Source organism: Eriocheir sinensis, chromosome 32, assembly GCF_024679095.1.
Source record: "Eriocheir sinensis breed Jianghai 21 chromosome 32, ASM2467909v1, whole genome shotgun sequence".
Classification (NCBI taxonomy): domain Eukaryota; kingdom Metazoa; phylum Arthropoda; class Malacostraca; order Decapoda; family Varunidae; genus Eriocheir; species Eriocheir sinensis.
In genome coordinates, this window is record NC_066540.1 from 13,586,072 (window position 1) to 13,602,922 (window position 16,851).

The following is a 16,851-nucleotide window of genomic DNA, read 5'->3' on the forward strand; positions in this document are numbered from 1 at the left end:
ATGTATTCCACAAGGTAGGAACATACGAAAAAAATATAATGGGGGAAAAAAATGTAACTCATATCAAATTGCCATGCTCCTCCCTTCTTCTTTGTTGTGGTGTTGTGGTCTTTTGCAACAATAAACCATCAATCAACCAATCAATGAATCAACGTGTTACATAATTGCAAAAAACGGTTACAAATCCTCGAAAAGTAATCCCGTTGGCGAGGCGGGATGGCGGCGGCGCGGGGCCCTCTGGCGGCGGCGGGAGTAAACACGCGGGTCGATGGCGGCGGCGAGTATGTGGACGGCAGAGTAGGGAAAAGTCTCGGCGAAAAAGTGCAAAAAAACTCCGCCTTTCCGCCCCTCCACCATGGTGTGAGCAGGCCGGGCGGACTCCCCTGGTTCTCTGCTCCCCCCAGCCCCGCGCAAAGCCCCGCCAGACAGCCGCACACACACAAAAACGGGCCAGATGTATAAGCAACTCCAAATGGGCCTGCGTGCTTTTCTTCTGTTAGCTCAGAAGATATGGAGTTTTGTGTGTTACGTCCTGCGGAAACAAGCCAGAACGGTGCGTGGGGAGGGCGGTGTGTGTGTGTGTGTGTGCGTGTGTGTGTGTGTGTAGGTATGTGTGTGTGTGTGTGTTGGTATGGGTTCGTGTGTGTGTGTGTTTGTGTAGGTATGTGTGTGTGTAGGTATGTGTGTGTGTAGGTATGGATGCGTGTGTGTGTATGGGTTTGTGTGTGTACGTATGGGTTTGCGTGTATGTGTGTGTGTGTGTATAGGTATGGGTTTGTGTGTGTGTACGTATGGGTTTGTGTGTGTGTACGTATGGGTTTGTGTGTGTGTGTGTATGTGTAGGTATGTGTGTGTGTATGTGTAGGTATGTGTGTTTGTATAGGTATGGGTTTGTGTGTGTGTAGGTATGGGTTTGCGTGTATGTGTGTGTGTGTGTAGGTAGGGCTTATGTGCGTGCGTGAGTGTGTTTAGGAATAGGCTTGTGTGTGTGTACAGCTTCTGGGGTCAGGGGTCACAGGGCTTGGGATAGGCTGGCAAGTGTGTGTATATGTGGGTTTGTATGTATGTTTTGGTGTGTGTGTGTGTGTGTGATGTCTTTTTACTTCAGTGTATGCTAAGGTGTAAATACCCTAATGAGCACGATTTGTTTATTACCCCGATGAACATGAAACTTTTACTTACCCTAGTGATCCCCCTGTGTTATTGGGGTAAATAAATGCAGATAAAAATTTGTATGTTGCCTCCCTACTAATTTTAGCGAACTATTTTTTCCTGATAGATATTGATAAGTTTTTAATCATTCAGGCAATAGGTTTTCCTGGAAATCACTTTTTTTTTCTTTGCCTCCCCGCATTCATAACTAGTGATTTAAAAAAAACAATTTTTAGCTGAGGTCATAATTTTTATAATGAAACTAATAGGTATTTTTCTTGAACGGTTTTGTCATATTCTGATTTTTTTTTTTTTTTCTCAGAAATCACTCACTTTTTTTCATTCCTCTCGCATCCCAAAAGTCTAGTGAAATCTGAGGGAAACAGACAGCAGAATAATGAAAACACATCAAAGCATATTAATAGATAATAGTTTCATCCACTGTATTGGTTCAACACATGAAAAAAAAAATTAGTTGGTGAGGTGGTGGTGTTGAATGTGGTTCAAGAAATTCATATTTGTTGAGTGACCTCTAACAAAATGATACCTGTCACTGCTTAATAAAGTACAAATGAACTATTTCTCAACTAACCCAATGGTGAGACAGGAGAGGCAGGCTGGTCGGATATCAAACACGCAAGCAAGTAGGTAATATCGGGTCATTCCACCCATCCAGCGTGCCAGCCATCATGAAACTAATTCAAAACTTTTACAACTGATGACCCCAGTAGAAGGTAATGAAGCCCTATAATCTTAAAAAAAAACTAAGCTCATTATGAATATGCCTCTTCTCTCAAAGGCACAATGTGGCACTGCAAAAATGGCAACGAGTGTGATGGCACCACATTACGCCCTTACCACAGGGTGGATAGCATTGTTTTAGCAGGAGGCATTTAAGTGCCAGCGGTGCTCAGATAATTGTAATTGTAAATAACATTTGAAAATAATGTTGATATCTGGACATGGTACAATGCTGTAATATGAAATAGAGTACCAGTACATTACTTCATACATTTAACCACTCGTATCACAAAATGATGTTTTCCCAACTTTATAATTGCAGTTTGTAAGAAATTTGAAACATTTTCACTTTTTCAATCTGTTTGTAGCTTTGGATAGGGCAGTTAAAAGAGAAATATTAGAGCTTAAAGTAAGGAAATTAGCTAAACAAATTCATAATTTTTTTTTTTATGCATTTATACTCATGAAACTTGGCCAGGTAGTGTAAATTGTAAGTCAGTCATTATATGTGTATAGATTTCAAATTGGATGATAAATTTGTGGTGTTGAAAACAAACCCCTCAAACACCTGTCAATCAGTCAGAGGTTCAGAGCAGCAGCAGGGCAAAAAACACTTGATATCATCACCTCACTGTGGTGAAACAAAGGCACCTAGGAAACCAGATTGTTCCTGTTCAATGCAGAAGGATTCAAGCGACATTTTTTTCATATTTATACTGCTTCAGTAGTTTTCAAATAATTAGAAGTGGGAAACATGTTAGTTTAAGCAAAAATGCCTGGACTGTGTGCATGGTCATTAGGGGTTAACTAGATAAACAGATACAATTGTAATGGATGAGCAACTTTATTTTCATAGATATGATGTCCAGCGTGGGTACCAAACAGCATGACAGTGATGAGCTAACATTCTTCATTCATGCCATCGTGTCCTTTCTTTTTTCTTCATCTGAATCGTTATTTATTTATTAATATTTTACAAGATAATTTGTTTACTCTTAGACACATGTGACGGAGTGAAAGAGAGGCCTAAATCTTAGTCCATTCCCTCACTCACGCACCCATTCATTTTATTCTCCCCCACAGGTCTTGCAGTACCAGCCGGTGAAGTATGAGGTGCTGCCCCTCTCCCCACTCTCCAGACACCGCCTTAGTAAGTGGAAGAGAGAGAGACACAGACAGATAGAGGATGGGGGGGAAGGAGAGAGAAAGTTTGTTAGTGCTGAAATATTGTGTAAAGCTAAATAGAGAAAAAAATAGGAATATATGAAAAAAATAGATACTAGTGATAAAATAGAAGATAAGAAACACACATTTTACCCCTCTTCCCTCTTTGCTAACCCCTTGCTATTCCTCCCCCTTCATCTAGGCCTGGTGAAGCGCAAGGTCCTAGTGCTTGACCTTGACGAGACCCTGATACACTCGCACCATGACGGGGTGATCAGGCAAATGGTGAAGCCAGGGACGCCGCCAGACTTCGTGCTCAAGGTCACCATCGACAGGCATCCCGTCAGGTTCTTCGTACACAAGCGGCCGCACGTTGACTTCTTCCTTGACATCGTGAGTGTGTGTGTGTGTGTGTGTGGGGGTGCAGTGTGAGTTACTTTGTTCGTTAGTTGGCTTGTTAGTTAGTGTGTTATTTAGTTGGTGAGTTAATTAGTTAGCTGGTTAGTTAGTGAGTTGGTTAGTGGGTCGGTTAGTTAATTTGTTTGTTCATGTGTTATTTAGTTAGTGAGGTAGCTGGTGAGTTAGTTAGTTACAGTACCCTCCCGAGTTTCGCGCTTGCTTCGTTCCGCAGGTATAGCGCTAAACTCGCGGATCGCGAAACTCAAGGTACTAATTTGTTCCGGCTTGTGGAGAAGCTGACTTTTTTTCCCACTTTACTCCCTTGCTATTTTAAAATATGTACTGTGTAAAAATGAAGAAAATGTGAAGAGAGAACGGGTCGTATTGAAGCCGCAGCTGAAGGCGGCTGGCTGCCTGACGATTGGCTGACAGTTCTGAAAACACGCTTGTGATTTGCCAAGTCCAATGATGTCATCGATGGCGCTCATCCAATCAGCGGCCTCTGACCATGACGAAATGAAAGCTTTGTGAATCTGAAGTTAACGTTGATAGTTAAATCATTAGTTCGTAGCTTTTACCGCGGGCCATTAGTGCACATCTCTGTGAATCTCATCCCAGCATGTGTGAACACGGTCACCCAACCGCTAGTTTCTCGGAAATTTTGTACAGAGATTCAAAGTCGGCTGCATTTCACGGGAAACTCATCGAAATTGTAGTCGGAAGCTCACTCACCAGCATGTCGGTTATTTTATCGTGAGGTCAGTGAGTACAGTGGTGAGAGAAGTTTTGACACATCCTAAAGAATCTGAAAACCATTTCCCTCGCAAATAAACATAAAGATTATTGGTTAAAAGAATGAGTGCACCGGCTCATCCTCGCGTGCTTGCTGCTCTCCACAAAGCACTGGGCTGCAGCATCTTGGAAAACAAATAAACTAATCCAACTTGAACTAATCCCAATTAAGCTAACCAGGATAATAACCTAAACGCATGTAAAGAGTCACTTATCTTCCATGAGTTAAACTGTAGGCTCATCACATAGAATCCTAGCCCAGCAGTTGGCAACCTGCATCTTTCAGGACACTTGTGCTGCTCCCAGATATTCATTAAAGTGATTTAAGTCTTCAAAATGAGGTCATCATACACTGTAGCACTTCCAGGGAACATTAGTTTGTGTTATTTAACTTTGGAAAGATCTTGATGCTTCATAGAGGCAAATTCATGTTTTGTTGTTTTGAAGTTTTCTGTCATTTCTGAGGCATATTTCTGTTTTTGAAAGCCAAAGTTCCGTGTTGTGGCTCAGTGTGAAATATTTTCCTTTGAAACACAAAAATATGGCTCCTGTAGCATTATGGGTTGCCATCCCCTGGCCTACCCTAACACCCACTCCCACCCTGCAGCAGTGCCATCACGGCAGCTTGTGGCATTCCATCAATGTGTTATAGTCCTTTCTTTATCAGGAATTTGTGAGTGGTATTATACACACCAGATGTCACAAGATGCTCGTAACTCTGCTCGTTAAGGTCAGAATATTTTAATCTTATGAGTGACCTTTAATAAAATACTATCCTTTTCTTACATTCTTATTTTTATTCTTTCTTTCCCTTCTTAAGTTTTTCTCTGTACCTGTGTGTTGAGGCATTGTCCCAGACCTGTCCCTAACACATCCCCTGTCGGCAGGTGTCGCAGTGGTACGACCTGGTGGTGTTTACAGCCAGCATGGAGATCTATGGCGCAGCGGTGGCTGACAAGCTGGACGGTGGGCGCGGGATCCTTCGGCGGAGGTACTACCGCCAGCACTGCACGCTGGACTACGGCAGCTACACCAAGGACCTGGCTGCCATCTGCCCCGACCTGGCGTCCATCTTCATCCTTGATAATTCCCCCGGGGCCTACCGACAGTATCCTGGTGTGTGTGAGCGTGGTTTTGTTGTGGGTTGTTTAAGGGCTGGTTCAGGGAGTTTTATTTTGGGGGGGACTGTGATTTCTGTAGTGTTTTGGCAGTAAGAGGGACTTCTGTTGTTGTTGGTTTATGGTCAAGGAAATGTTTGCCTATATTGGTGAGGTATGGAAAAATATATGGAAAGTAATGGATGTGGTAAGAGAAGGAATGTAGGAAGACAAGGAAGGGAGATTATATACTCTCCAGCCTATAAGGTGGACATGCTTTACTCTTTTCCCATGGTAACCCAGCAGCCCCCTCAAAAGCCCCCAACACCCTCAACGAAGGCCACAGGTCTTGAAGAGAGATGTTGTGTAGCTGTCTGAGTTGTCTATTAGGTGTGGTGCATCTTATAGTTGTTGTTGTGTGGACTTTTGTTAGTGGGAGAATCTACAAGACTCTTGGTATCTATGTGCTTAAAATGAATGGTGTCCAGGGTGGAGGCTGGCTAGTAATACTCTGTCCCACTTGTCTATAGTGGCCTTGCTGGGGTCTGCTGTCAGAGAGAGGTCTTGGACTGAAAAGTAGGGAGCTTGAGTTGCAAGGTATACAATGTACGACCTCCACAATTTCCATTTAGTGTGTTGGTATAAAGATTAATTTTCTCCATAAGGCAAAACCCTAATTTGAGGTCACTGGGAACTTGCAGCCCCAGTCCCACATCACTTCCCTGTGACCAGTGAAGGGTGATGACAACACCTTGCTAGGGGAGAAGTGAGAGGGAAAGGAAACAATAATACAAGAAATTAGGAGACTTACCAATTACCCCACCATGCAAGAACTGCCCTTGAAACTAAAATACCACCCTACCCCCCATGCCTCCCCAAGCAACACAGGAACAACAGAGAAGGGAGGCATTAAGAAGAAAAGTAAAAAATGATAGGAGAATGAAGAGAAAAAGAGAACCCCCTGGAAATACCCTGACATTTTTCCCCCTGTCCACTACAGACAACGCGGTGCCCATCAAGTCCTGGTTCAGCGACCCCTTGGACACCTCCCTGCTGTCCCTGCTGCCTGTGCTGGACGCCCTCAGGTTCACCGCCGACGTGCGCTCCGTCCTCTCTAGGAACCTCCACCTCCACCGCCTATGGTAGCCTACACTGCCCTGCCCATGGTGAGTAGCTGCAGCTGGGCAAGGTGTGAGGGGTGGAGGAAGAGGTTAAAAGAAGGGAAAAGAAGATAGGGTACATTTGGCAAGGTGCAGGATGTGTTCTTAGTGGAAATGTGGGTTATGGTTTATGGTAGTCCACCCTGTATAGGGTACATTTGGCAAGGTGCAGGATGTGTTCTTAGTGGAAATGTGGGTTATGGTTTATGATAGTCCACCCTGCCCTGTGTGCGGTGAGTGGGCATGGCTAGGCAAGGTATGAGGGGTTGTGGAAGAGGTTAAAGGAAGGGAAAAGTATATAGGGTGCATTTGGCAAGGTGTAGGATGTGTTCTTAGTGGAAATGTGGGTTATGGTTTATGATAGTCCACCCTGCCCTGTGTGCGGTGAGTGGGCATGGCTAGGCAAGGTGTGAGGGGTTGTGGAAGAGGTTAAAAGAAGGGAAAAGTATATAGGGTTCATTTGGCAAGGTGTAGGATGTGTTCTAAGTGGAAATGTGGGTTACAGTTTATAGTAGCTTACCCTGCCCTGTCTGGTGAGTGGGCATGGCTAGGCAAGGTGTGAGGAGTTGACAAAGAGGTTAAAAGAAGGGAAAAGTATATAGGGTGCATTTGGCAAGGTGTAGGTTGTGTTCTAAGTGGAAATGTGGGTTACGGTTTATGATAGTCCACCCTGCCCTGTGTGCGGTGAGTGGGCATGGCTGAGGAAGGTGTAGTGGGTTGAGGAAATGGACTGACAAGAGGTTAGGATGGATTTCGTAAGCTATAGATGCAGGTGTAAAGTAAAATTTGGGTTATAAGAGATTGGGGTAAAGTTAATTAGTGTTGGGAATGGGAATAGTATGGAAAGGGTTTGGAGAAAGGAGAGAAAGTGGTTAACCCGGTAGCAGCAGGGATCATGTTTCTTAATGGTCCCTCTAAGGCCTAAGCGGTCTTTGTTGCACGTAAACACTAATACCTCTTCTCTCTCTCCTCCACAGGGTAGCAAGAAGCAGCCACCTGTAATGGTCTCATAGGGGGGAAGGGCTACCTCCCACCCCCCAACACTGCCCCTACACCCCCCACCCCCCACCTCACTCATATGTTCCCCCTCCCTCACACACCCCAACACTGACACAGCCCCCACCCCCCTCACCTCACATACATACTCATCCCCCCTCCCCCCAACCCCTCAACTTACTCATTCACTCACTCACTGCCCCACCCCCTTCCCCTTTGTAACATAGCCCCCCCCCACACTCCCATCTGCCCCCCTCCCCCTCCTTCCCCCACGGTGGCAGATGATGATTTGTGTACATAAGATTTTAGACATAGGCATTTTATGATGTGTGCGTGTGTACGTATGTCTGTGCTACGCGTCAGCTGATATTGATGATGATGATGATGATATTTTTGCATTGATAGATGATTGATGATATATGACGATGATGATGGCAGTGATTGTGTTGTTGTTGATGATGGTGGTGGTAGTAGCATTTATGTGTGTGTGTGTGTGTGTGTGTGTGTGTGTGTGTGTGTGTGTGTGTGTAGCTAACCAGTACCTACATATCCCCCCTTCTCTCCTTCCTCCTCCTCCTCTGCTCTCTCTACCACCTCCCTTCTTTCCTTCCTCTCACCTCCTCCTCCTCCTCCTAATGATACTAAACCAGAGTGTACTTAAGTCTCTCTCTCTCTCTCTCTCTCTCTCTGTATATATATAATTTTTTGCTTTTTTTGGAATGAATTAATAACAAAGTAATTAGCAAGAGAAATTATTATTATTATTATTATTATTATTATTATTATTATTTTCATTATCATTATTATTATTGCTATTAATAATAATTTAAGGTTGTAAAGCTTCTTCCCTACATAGGTTGTGTGTGTGTGTGTGTTTGTGTGTGTGTGTGTGTGTCTAAGTTGATGTGATGCTTTTTTTTTTCTTAGTCTAATATCATCATTGATTTTATTTATTTTATTTTTTTTCTAATTCTCTCTCTCTCTCTCTCTCTCTCTCTCTCTCTCTCTCTCTTTGATCACTTCCTTTTCCTTTGCTTTCCTTCCTTTCTCCTATCCTTCCCCCCCCTCCCCCAATTTTCTCTCCATCCTTCCTTCCTCAATTCCTTCCCTCTGTCCGCTCCTTCCTCCCTTCTTTACATTCCTTTCCTTGTTTAATCCCTTCCCTTCTTTCCCTATTTTTTCCCTCCTTATTTCTTTTCTTCTCTTCTTCCTTTAACTGACAAACTTGAATCCTGTTGTTGCTGCTCTCATAATAAAATTCAGTTATCATTATATTATTATTATTATTACTATTATCATTATTATTATTATTATTATTATTGTGGTGGTGGTGGTTGCTTGCTTTCGAGAGGGGGCGGGGTGTTGGAGGGTCGGGGGATAGAGGGTTGAGAGCTCATTGTACAAAATATACTAAAGAAAAAGAGGGAAAATGATGCGGAGATGATTGGAAGAAGAAAGGAAAGAAAAGAAGAGTATTATTACAGTCATCCCTCAAATAGTACGGTTTCCAATAGTTCAGTTTTATGTGGATTTTCATAGAAGATTTTTTTTAGGGTTTTTGAATTTCCCAATGAGCCGGAAATTTAAAAATCCTAATAAAATATTCTATGACAATCCGTATAAAACCGAACCGAACTATTGGAAACCGTACTATTTGAGGGACGGCTGTATTAGTTTTGTTTGTTTTATTATTTTTTCTGCAAGTTAAAATCCAGACAATTGTTTTCTCGTATTTTTCATGAATTTGTTGCATATATTAATGTCTTGTATGCATATTGAAATCAAGCCTTTAGTCATTTATCTCTTAGCATCATCATTATTGCCATTACTAATACTGTGGTTATTAGCATCTTCTCCGAGGTTTGTGTTTAGCCTAGCCTAGAGTAGCAACGCATCGCTTGATTTTTTGCCTTTTTCTCCCCTCTACATTGTGTTTGAAAACAGACGTTGTCCAAAGGAATGTTCTCAGTACAAAAACCTAAACAACTATACCAACATTCACACATGCATATACATATTATTCATACACACACACACACACACACACAGTTATATACATACATACATACTTACAGAACCAAACACATGCATTTATAACACATTCACGGATATATACCAACACAACATACATACATTTTCACAGACCACACACACACACACACACACCCACACACACACACACACACAACACATTCATGATAATAATAACAATATTAATAATAATACAACAGAGGAAGTGATTTGAGTAGTAAAGAAAACGGAGTGTGCATGTGTGTGTGTGTGTGTGTGTGTTCGCATTTTATTGTTTGCATTTGAAAAAAAAAGAAAAACTCAAATTCTGCTGGGACGGAAAAAAACATGATAGCTAGACCCTGAAGAAATGGACCTTTATGAGTGTTTGTGTTTGTCTTATAGAGAATTTGAGTGATATGATGGAAATTGATTATAGTCGTCCCTCAAATAGTACGGTTTCCAATAGTCTGGTTTCGGTTTTATACTGATTGTCATGGAAGATCTTGCAGGATTTTAAAATTTCCTGCTTGTCGGGAAATTTAAAAATCCTAAAAACTTCTTAGAAAATCCACATAAAACCAAAACCGTACTATTTGAGGGATGACTGTATTCTAAAAGGCAGTAGCGGTCTGTTTGTTTCGCTTCTTTGACCGATAGATAGTTTGTATGTGCGTTTATGTGTATTTGTGTTGTAGGAAATCGTAGGGATGTGAAGAAAGGCGACTTTTCTCATTATTCTAAACGGCAGTAGTGATATTATTGTCTGTTTTGTTTTGCTTTTTTGATCAAGAGATGGTTTGTTTGTGTGTGTGCGTGTGTGAGTTTTATAGGAAGACAGAGGGAGACAAAGAAGAGCGGTTTATTCCCTGAAGTTTAAATGCCGTAAGTGAATTGTTTGTCTGTTTGATTTGCTTGTTAGATGATTTGTGTGTGCGTGCGTGTGAGTGTGTACAAGTGTGTGGGCATTTGCTGTGAGACGAAGGCCTAAAGGAACGAAATGCAGGACTTGAAACGCTAAAGGAACTCGCTCGTTGACGTTTGTTGTCGTAGAAGAAAAGAAACAAGAAAAATAAAGAGTGGTTCCTTTGTAAATAGTGAAAAATTACTTATTTTTATCATTATTGTTAATACTTTTTTTTTCCTGAAAGACGACCTCATCGCTGCATATTACGGCATCTCTCTGTATGTTTCGACCAGCTTGACGGTGTTTTGAGTGGCTTTGAAGACTCGCTCTGAACTTCATCCTCATATTGAGCTTCACCTTACCAAAGTGTCTCCTACCGCCTCACATCTCCAATTTTACCTTTTTCAAATTGTTGTAATCATAAAGAATAGTTCTGCACTATTCCTCTGTCTCACGATGTTATTTGCCTTTCTTTAATGTCGCATAACACTTCACTTATATAATTTTACCAGTTTAAGGTTCAAGCATTTATGAAGAATGGCTCCTTGCTTCTTCCCTCCATCTCAGATTGATATTTTTCTCACCAGGCGGTCATATATTGCTTCACTTATTTAAGTTTACCAGGATGTCTAATCTAATGATATCCAGAGTATAGTAAAACATGCTGTGGTTTGCGTTCGTGGGGCCTGGCTCCAGTAATACCAAAGTAAGGCAAAGGAAGGTGCTGGGGAACTCTACACACAATTTAAACTAAAGTAACCAGTATGTGATATTGGTAAAGTAAATATTATTAGCGGAGAGAGGAAAGAAGTCCGGTGACCACACGATTTAATCTAGAAATAAGAAGCAATATATAACACTGATAAAGTAGATATAATCATGGGAGAGAGGACAACAGTGTGGAGTAACTATACGATTTAAATTACAGAAAGGAAGCAATTTGTGACACTGGTGAAGTAAGTGTATTGTCGCGGGAGAAACGAAAGATGCACAGAGCCATACTTCATAATGACAGTGGGCCAGTTTCACAGTCCAATACAGGAAGTTTGTGAGCTCCCCAACCAAACACAAAATACAACGAAAATCCCTTGTTTGGCGTTGATACAGAAAGGAGGAAATTTTAGGAAACCACACATCAGGAAACCTCTATTAGTATCTAGTTTTGAGTGGAAATAACGGATCATTGAGGAGAATAGAGTTTGGTTTGGGCGCTTACAATCACTCGGTGTTGGACTGTCGAACTGGCCCATAGACCTGAAATTGGCAAAACTAGAGGCATGAAACAATACGATAACAGAGGCGAGTGATGCAGTGACTCTACACCACTGGTTCTTAAACTTTTTACCACCCCTTTTCATGCCCCCTCCAGGAATGGGTCTTCCCTTCCATGCCCCTCTTGCATATTACCCCACGCTCTTTAAGATTATAAATATTCCACCAAAAGAAATTTAAACTTTTCCCCCAAGGATTGCCCCCTCCCCTCCCTAAAGTTTAAGAACCACTGCTATACACAGTCACCCAAAGATCCTTCCTCTTGCATATTACCTCACGCTCTTAAGATTATAAATATTCCACCAAAAGAAATTTCAACTCTTCCCCTAAGGCTTGCTCCCTCCCTTCCCTAAAATTTGCTAACCACCAAGTTTAAGAACCACTGGTCTACACAGTCACCCAAAGATCCTTCCTCTTGCATATTACCTCACACTCTTAAGATTATAAATATTCCACCAAAAGAAATTTAAACTTTTCCCCCAAGGCTTGCTCCCTTCCTTCCCTAAAATTTGCTAACCCCCAAAGTTTAAGAACCACTGCTCTTCACAGTCTCCCAAAGATCCTTCCTCTTGCATATTACCTCACACTCTTAAGATTATAAATATTCCACCAAAAGAAATTTAAACTTTTCCCCCAAGGCTTGCTCCCTCCCTTCCCTAAAATTTGCTAACCCCCAAAGTTTAAGAACCACTGCTCTACACAGTCTCCCAAAGATCCTTCCTCTTGCATATTACCTCACGCTCCTAAGATTATAAATATTCCACCAAAAGAAATTTAAACTTTTCCCCCAAGGCTTCCCCCACCCTAAAATTTGCTAACCCCCAAAGTTTAAGAACCACTGGTCTACACAGTCACCCAAAGATCCTTCCTCTTGCATATTACCCCACGCTCTTAAGATGAATATTCCACCAAAAGATATTTAAACTTTTCCCCCAAGGCTTCCCCCCACCCTAAAATTTGCCAACCCCCAAAGTTTAAGAACCACTACTCTACACAGTCACCCAAAGATCCTTCCTCTGGCAGAACAACGTCAAGGGATGCCAGAACAAATGCTGGTGTGTGGCCATGAATGTAACAAAGAAAAAAAAATGAAAGTTATGAAAAGACTTGTGTGTTTTTTTGGTCATGGTAAAGATAATATAAATGATTTTTCCTCACTAACAGAAGGGAGTGTTTTGATATGATTATTATTATTATTATTATTATTATTATTATGATTATGATGATAAATGTTAATGAAAGTAGGTTTGCGAAAAGTGAAAGAGAGAGAGATAGAGGGAGAGAACTGAAATGATGTTAAATGTTGTATTGACTAAAGGTTGTATTATTATTATTATTATTATTACTATTGACAAACTTCACCAGTATTACAACCTGTTTCTCTCTCTCTCTCTCTCTCTCTCTCTCTCTCTCTCTCTCTCTCTCAGCACAAGTCAGAGTATGTCTAAGTGGTTTGTGTGTGTAAAGGACTTGTAAATATTATACATACAGGTACAGAGAATTATTATTATCAATTGTCATTTTTTGTATTTTTTGTCGGGCTGGATTTTAGTAATTTATTTATTTTCACAAGTAGGTATTATTCTTCTGTCTATTAATACATATATATTTTTTTACTTATATATTTTTTTTCCAGCCTCCCATCGGTCCTCGCTCGACCACAAACATATCCCTGTAAAGCGTTTTTACTTAACTTTCCCTCGAGTTGGCTCACCGAGGAGGCTGCGTCACTTATCATTATCTCTCATTTTTATTATTATTATTAGTTTGTCTTAATATATTTTAACATCCTACTGTTAGCTTCCTTCTACTTACCTATTATTATTATTATTACATTTTTTAGTTATATATTTTTCTTTCAATAACAAATTACAAACAGCAACAACAACTGTGGAGTGTTTCGCGATGTTACTTTTATATTATTATTATTATTATTATTATTATTATTATTATTATTATTATCAAATCTGTTGTATTATATGGCAAAAAAATAATAAAAAATCTCATGTTTGTTATTCGCTCATTTGACTTCAACCCTCATTTAATTAAGTGTGGGGTGCATACTGATTCTGCATATTCAAGTGTTGGTCTTCTGAATGATATAATTACCATTTTTTCATTGAAGTATGCAAAGGCTACTCAACTTTTTAATCTATATGGTCTGGTGGCAGCCTGTTATGGTACTCATGAATCTCTGCCACTCAAGATTTTTTACAAATTTTATTACTTGGTCTTTTCTTCATTGAATTCCACCTGCCATATATGACTCCTTATTGATTTTTTATACTTTGTAATTTCATACACTGACTCCGGATTTTCTATTGCTCTATGTCATCATCAGGAAACATGTTCATGTAATGTAAGATCTTCAACTTATGCCGTAAGACTTTAAAATCACCGAAATTATGTAAGACACGCAAAAAACGTAAGATTTGAGAGGATCTGTCCGTCCCGGCAGAATCGGCTGACTTGCCCCAGCCATGAGTTACGTGGGCGTCCCCTTGGCCTCCTCCATTTAAGGTTGTCTCGTACAGAAACAACCTGGGGAGCAGGATCGACATAGGTAGCCCACATGCACGTGTGACCGGGGTCAGTGTGGATGAGATTGTGGAGCATGTGCTAGCTAGAACGTGAGAAATATATAGGAGAATAAAAATTATGCAGATGATTCTGACTGGGCTGGGATTGTGAAATCAATCTGTTTCAGGCCCGCAATTTTGGTAATTTTATTTTTTGGGGGTGGGCTAGATGACGTCATAGGTTCATGATTGGGGGTGGCGGGTGAAGCCTTGGAGGAAGAATAGACTCCATTCTTCCTCCAAGGGTGATAGAGAGGATGCGCAGCTGGGGTAACTAAAAAAAAAAATTGATATATAGAACACATTTGGCGGCCTATACCCCCCCCCCCACCTAGCCCCCCAGAAATTACGGCCGTGTGTTTGTTGGGATAATGGGATGAGTGGGAATTAATTAAGAGAGGGCCCGAGTAGAGCTGATAGGTGCCTGGCTGGGTGGAGGGACGAGTCACGGAATGAATGGACGATCGAGTAGAAAATAGAAGAATGGAAAAATTACTTAAATAAAAACTCTGGAAGGAAAGACAAAGAATTCAGAAGGCTAAAACACAAGTGGCAAACCAGTGAAAAAAAACGATGTCAAGTGAATATTGAAAAAGAAAATAAGAGTTAAAGCACGAGAACATTGACATTGAGTGAAAAGATTGATTGATTGCTTGAAAGAAATCCTGGACCCGTTGCAAAGGCATATCCCGGGACTCGGAGTGACTGAAGCAGTGAACGAGCTCTTTGAAATAATGTAGCATCTTATTTCATGTACAGAGGACTATCTTTTATGCTTTATCTGTTATTTCACATGAGTTAGCGTTATAAAGGCCGCACTTGGTGACATAAACAAGTAATAAGATTCAAGTTTTCAAGATATGTCAAGGTTCAAAACACATCATGGCGGCGGTGAGGAGGAAGCGGCTCCCTCGCCCTCCACTCCCTGAAGCACATAACCCTCTCTACAGTAGTCTTTCCGGCTCAGCAGACTCTAGGCCCCACTCCAGAGGCACGTCATCATAATATTATCACAAACAGTAACACTCGTGAGCAGCCTGCAGTGGGAGTCCGAGGTTCCAATGCATCAAACACGAAAAGGTAAGGTAGGAACGTTCATGATTTTTTTTTTTCCTGTGTTTTCCCTTCAAGCAGTGGTGGGGAAGGTATCGTGGCCGTGGTAAAACCTGTTGAGAGTGGTGTGGTGATGGTGGTGCAGCCCTAGCAGAGTAACATTGCTTGCCTAGTGATAGCATAAGAGGCAAGGGAGATAGGGTCGAATTTTAAGACATTTCCCCGTCCAAGAACACATATTTGACTAGGCTTTCGTAGGAGTTGTGGCCATTTCTCGAATTATAAGACATTTCCCCGTCCAAGAACACATATTTGACAAGGCTTTCGTAGGAGTTGTGGCCATTTCTCGAATTATAAGACATTTCCCCGTCCAAGAACACATATTTGACTAGGCTTTCGTAGGAGTTGTGGCCATTTCTCGAATTATAAGACATTTCCCCGTCCATGAACACATATTTGACTAGGCTTTCGTAGGAGTTGTGGCCATTTCTCGAATTATAAGACATTTCCCCGTCCAAGAACACATATTTGACTAGGCTTTCGTAGGAGTTGTGGCCATTTCTCGAATTATAAGACATTTCCCCGTCCAAGAACACATATTTGACTAGGCTTTCGTAGGAGTTGTGGCCATTTCTCGAATTATAAGACATTTCCCCGTCCAAGAACACATATTTGACTAGGCTTTCGTAGGAGTTGTGGCCATTTCCAGGGGTAGTTTTATGAACCTGGTGGTAGTTTCGTCCTTCCTCTGTACCCTGAGCATAAAAAAACACTCATTAGAAGCAGACTGATCCTCCCTTTGATCTTTAGATATGGCTGATGTGAGAATGCAAAGTGTCTTGTAATACCAGCCATAGTATCTCTCATAAGGGTTGCCTCTTCTCAATTGGCTATGATCATGCCGGTCGTATTTGTTATTAAATGCATTAACACTTTCACTACTCACAACCTCCTCCGGCAGTTGTGGTGAAGAGCTAGGGGCGGGGCAGCAGTGGTAGTGGTATTAACAGCATTGTGGTATTATTCCAGAACGTCACCCATCTCACAGCAAAGAACTCCTTGGTGCTATATGAATGTATTTTGTGTCCATACAACACTGCCATATTGCTTATCCATGGTAAGTAGAAGGGGGGTCGAGGGGAGTTAAGTTAGGTTTGGTTGGTTGAAATTTATTCGGCACGCAGTGTGGGGCGCCAGAAATACCTAGCACAGGATGGGACTGCGACGAGTTGATGTGCCGACTTCACTTGATCCCGCTCTGACTTCCACCGCGCATGTGTGTTGAGGGAATACACAGCAGGAAAAACATTAATTTGCCTGGTTTTGTTCTAGTTTATCCACTTGTGAGCTGTGAGTGAAATATAGAAACAGTACGTTATAGTAAGTTGAACCTCTCTTTGCAAGCTATTTTGCGTCTGCGGTGGCAAGTGCACCAAAAGTCTGTCTGTCATTTAGTGATTTAATGTTTTGCGACAAATAGTTTGCAGATTATTTCATAACATACCAAAAACTACCAGAATAAAGGTTTT

The 16,851-nt window shown here is 41.4% G+C and overlaps 1 protein-coding gene and 1 long non-coding RNA gene across 3 annotated transcripts; one reads left to right on the forward strand and one right to left on the reverse strand.

Moving 5' to 3' along the window:
- Positions 1 to 243: 243 nt before the first annotated feature.
- LOC127006178 (CTD nuclear envelope phosphatase 1 homolog) lies at positions 244 to 9,691 on the forward strand. The gene is made up of 6 exons (XM_050875730.1): positions 244 to 553; positions 2,977 to 3,043; positions 3,260 to 3,450; positions 5,136 to 5,364; positions 6,346 to 6,511; positions 7,483 to 9,691. Exons 1-5 carry the CDS (start codon positions 455 to 457, stop codon positions 6,489 to 6,491), a joined length of 732 nt encoding a protein of 243 aa, XP_050731687.1. The 5' UTR covers positions 244 to 454; the 3' UTR covers positions 6,492 to 6,511; positions 7,483 to 9,691.
- Positions 7,982 to 12,714, reverse strand: LOC127006179 (uncharacterized). Of its 2 annotated transcripts, XR_007759139.1 has the most exons (3): positions 12,573 to 12,714; positions 12,117 to 12,424; positions 7,982 to 11,963 (listed from the first exon to the last, which is right to left on the reverse strand). It is a non-coding gene; the product is annotated as an uncharacterized LOC127006179 (long non-coding RNA). The 2 variants fall into 2 exon arrangements; XR_007759138.1 differs by having other exon boundaries at positions 7,982 to 12,424.
- Positions 12,715 to 16,851: the final 4,137 nt, after the last annotated feature.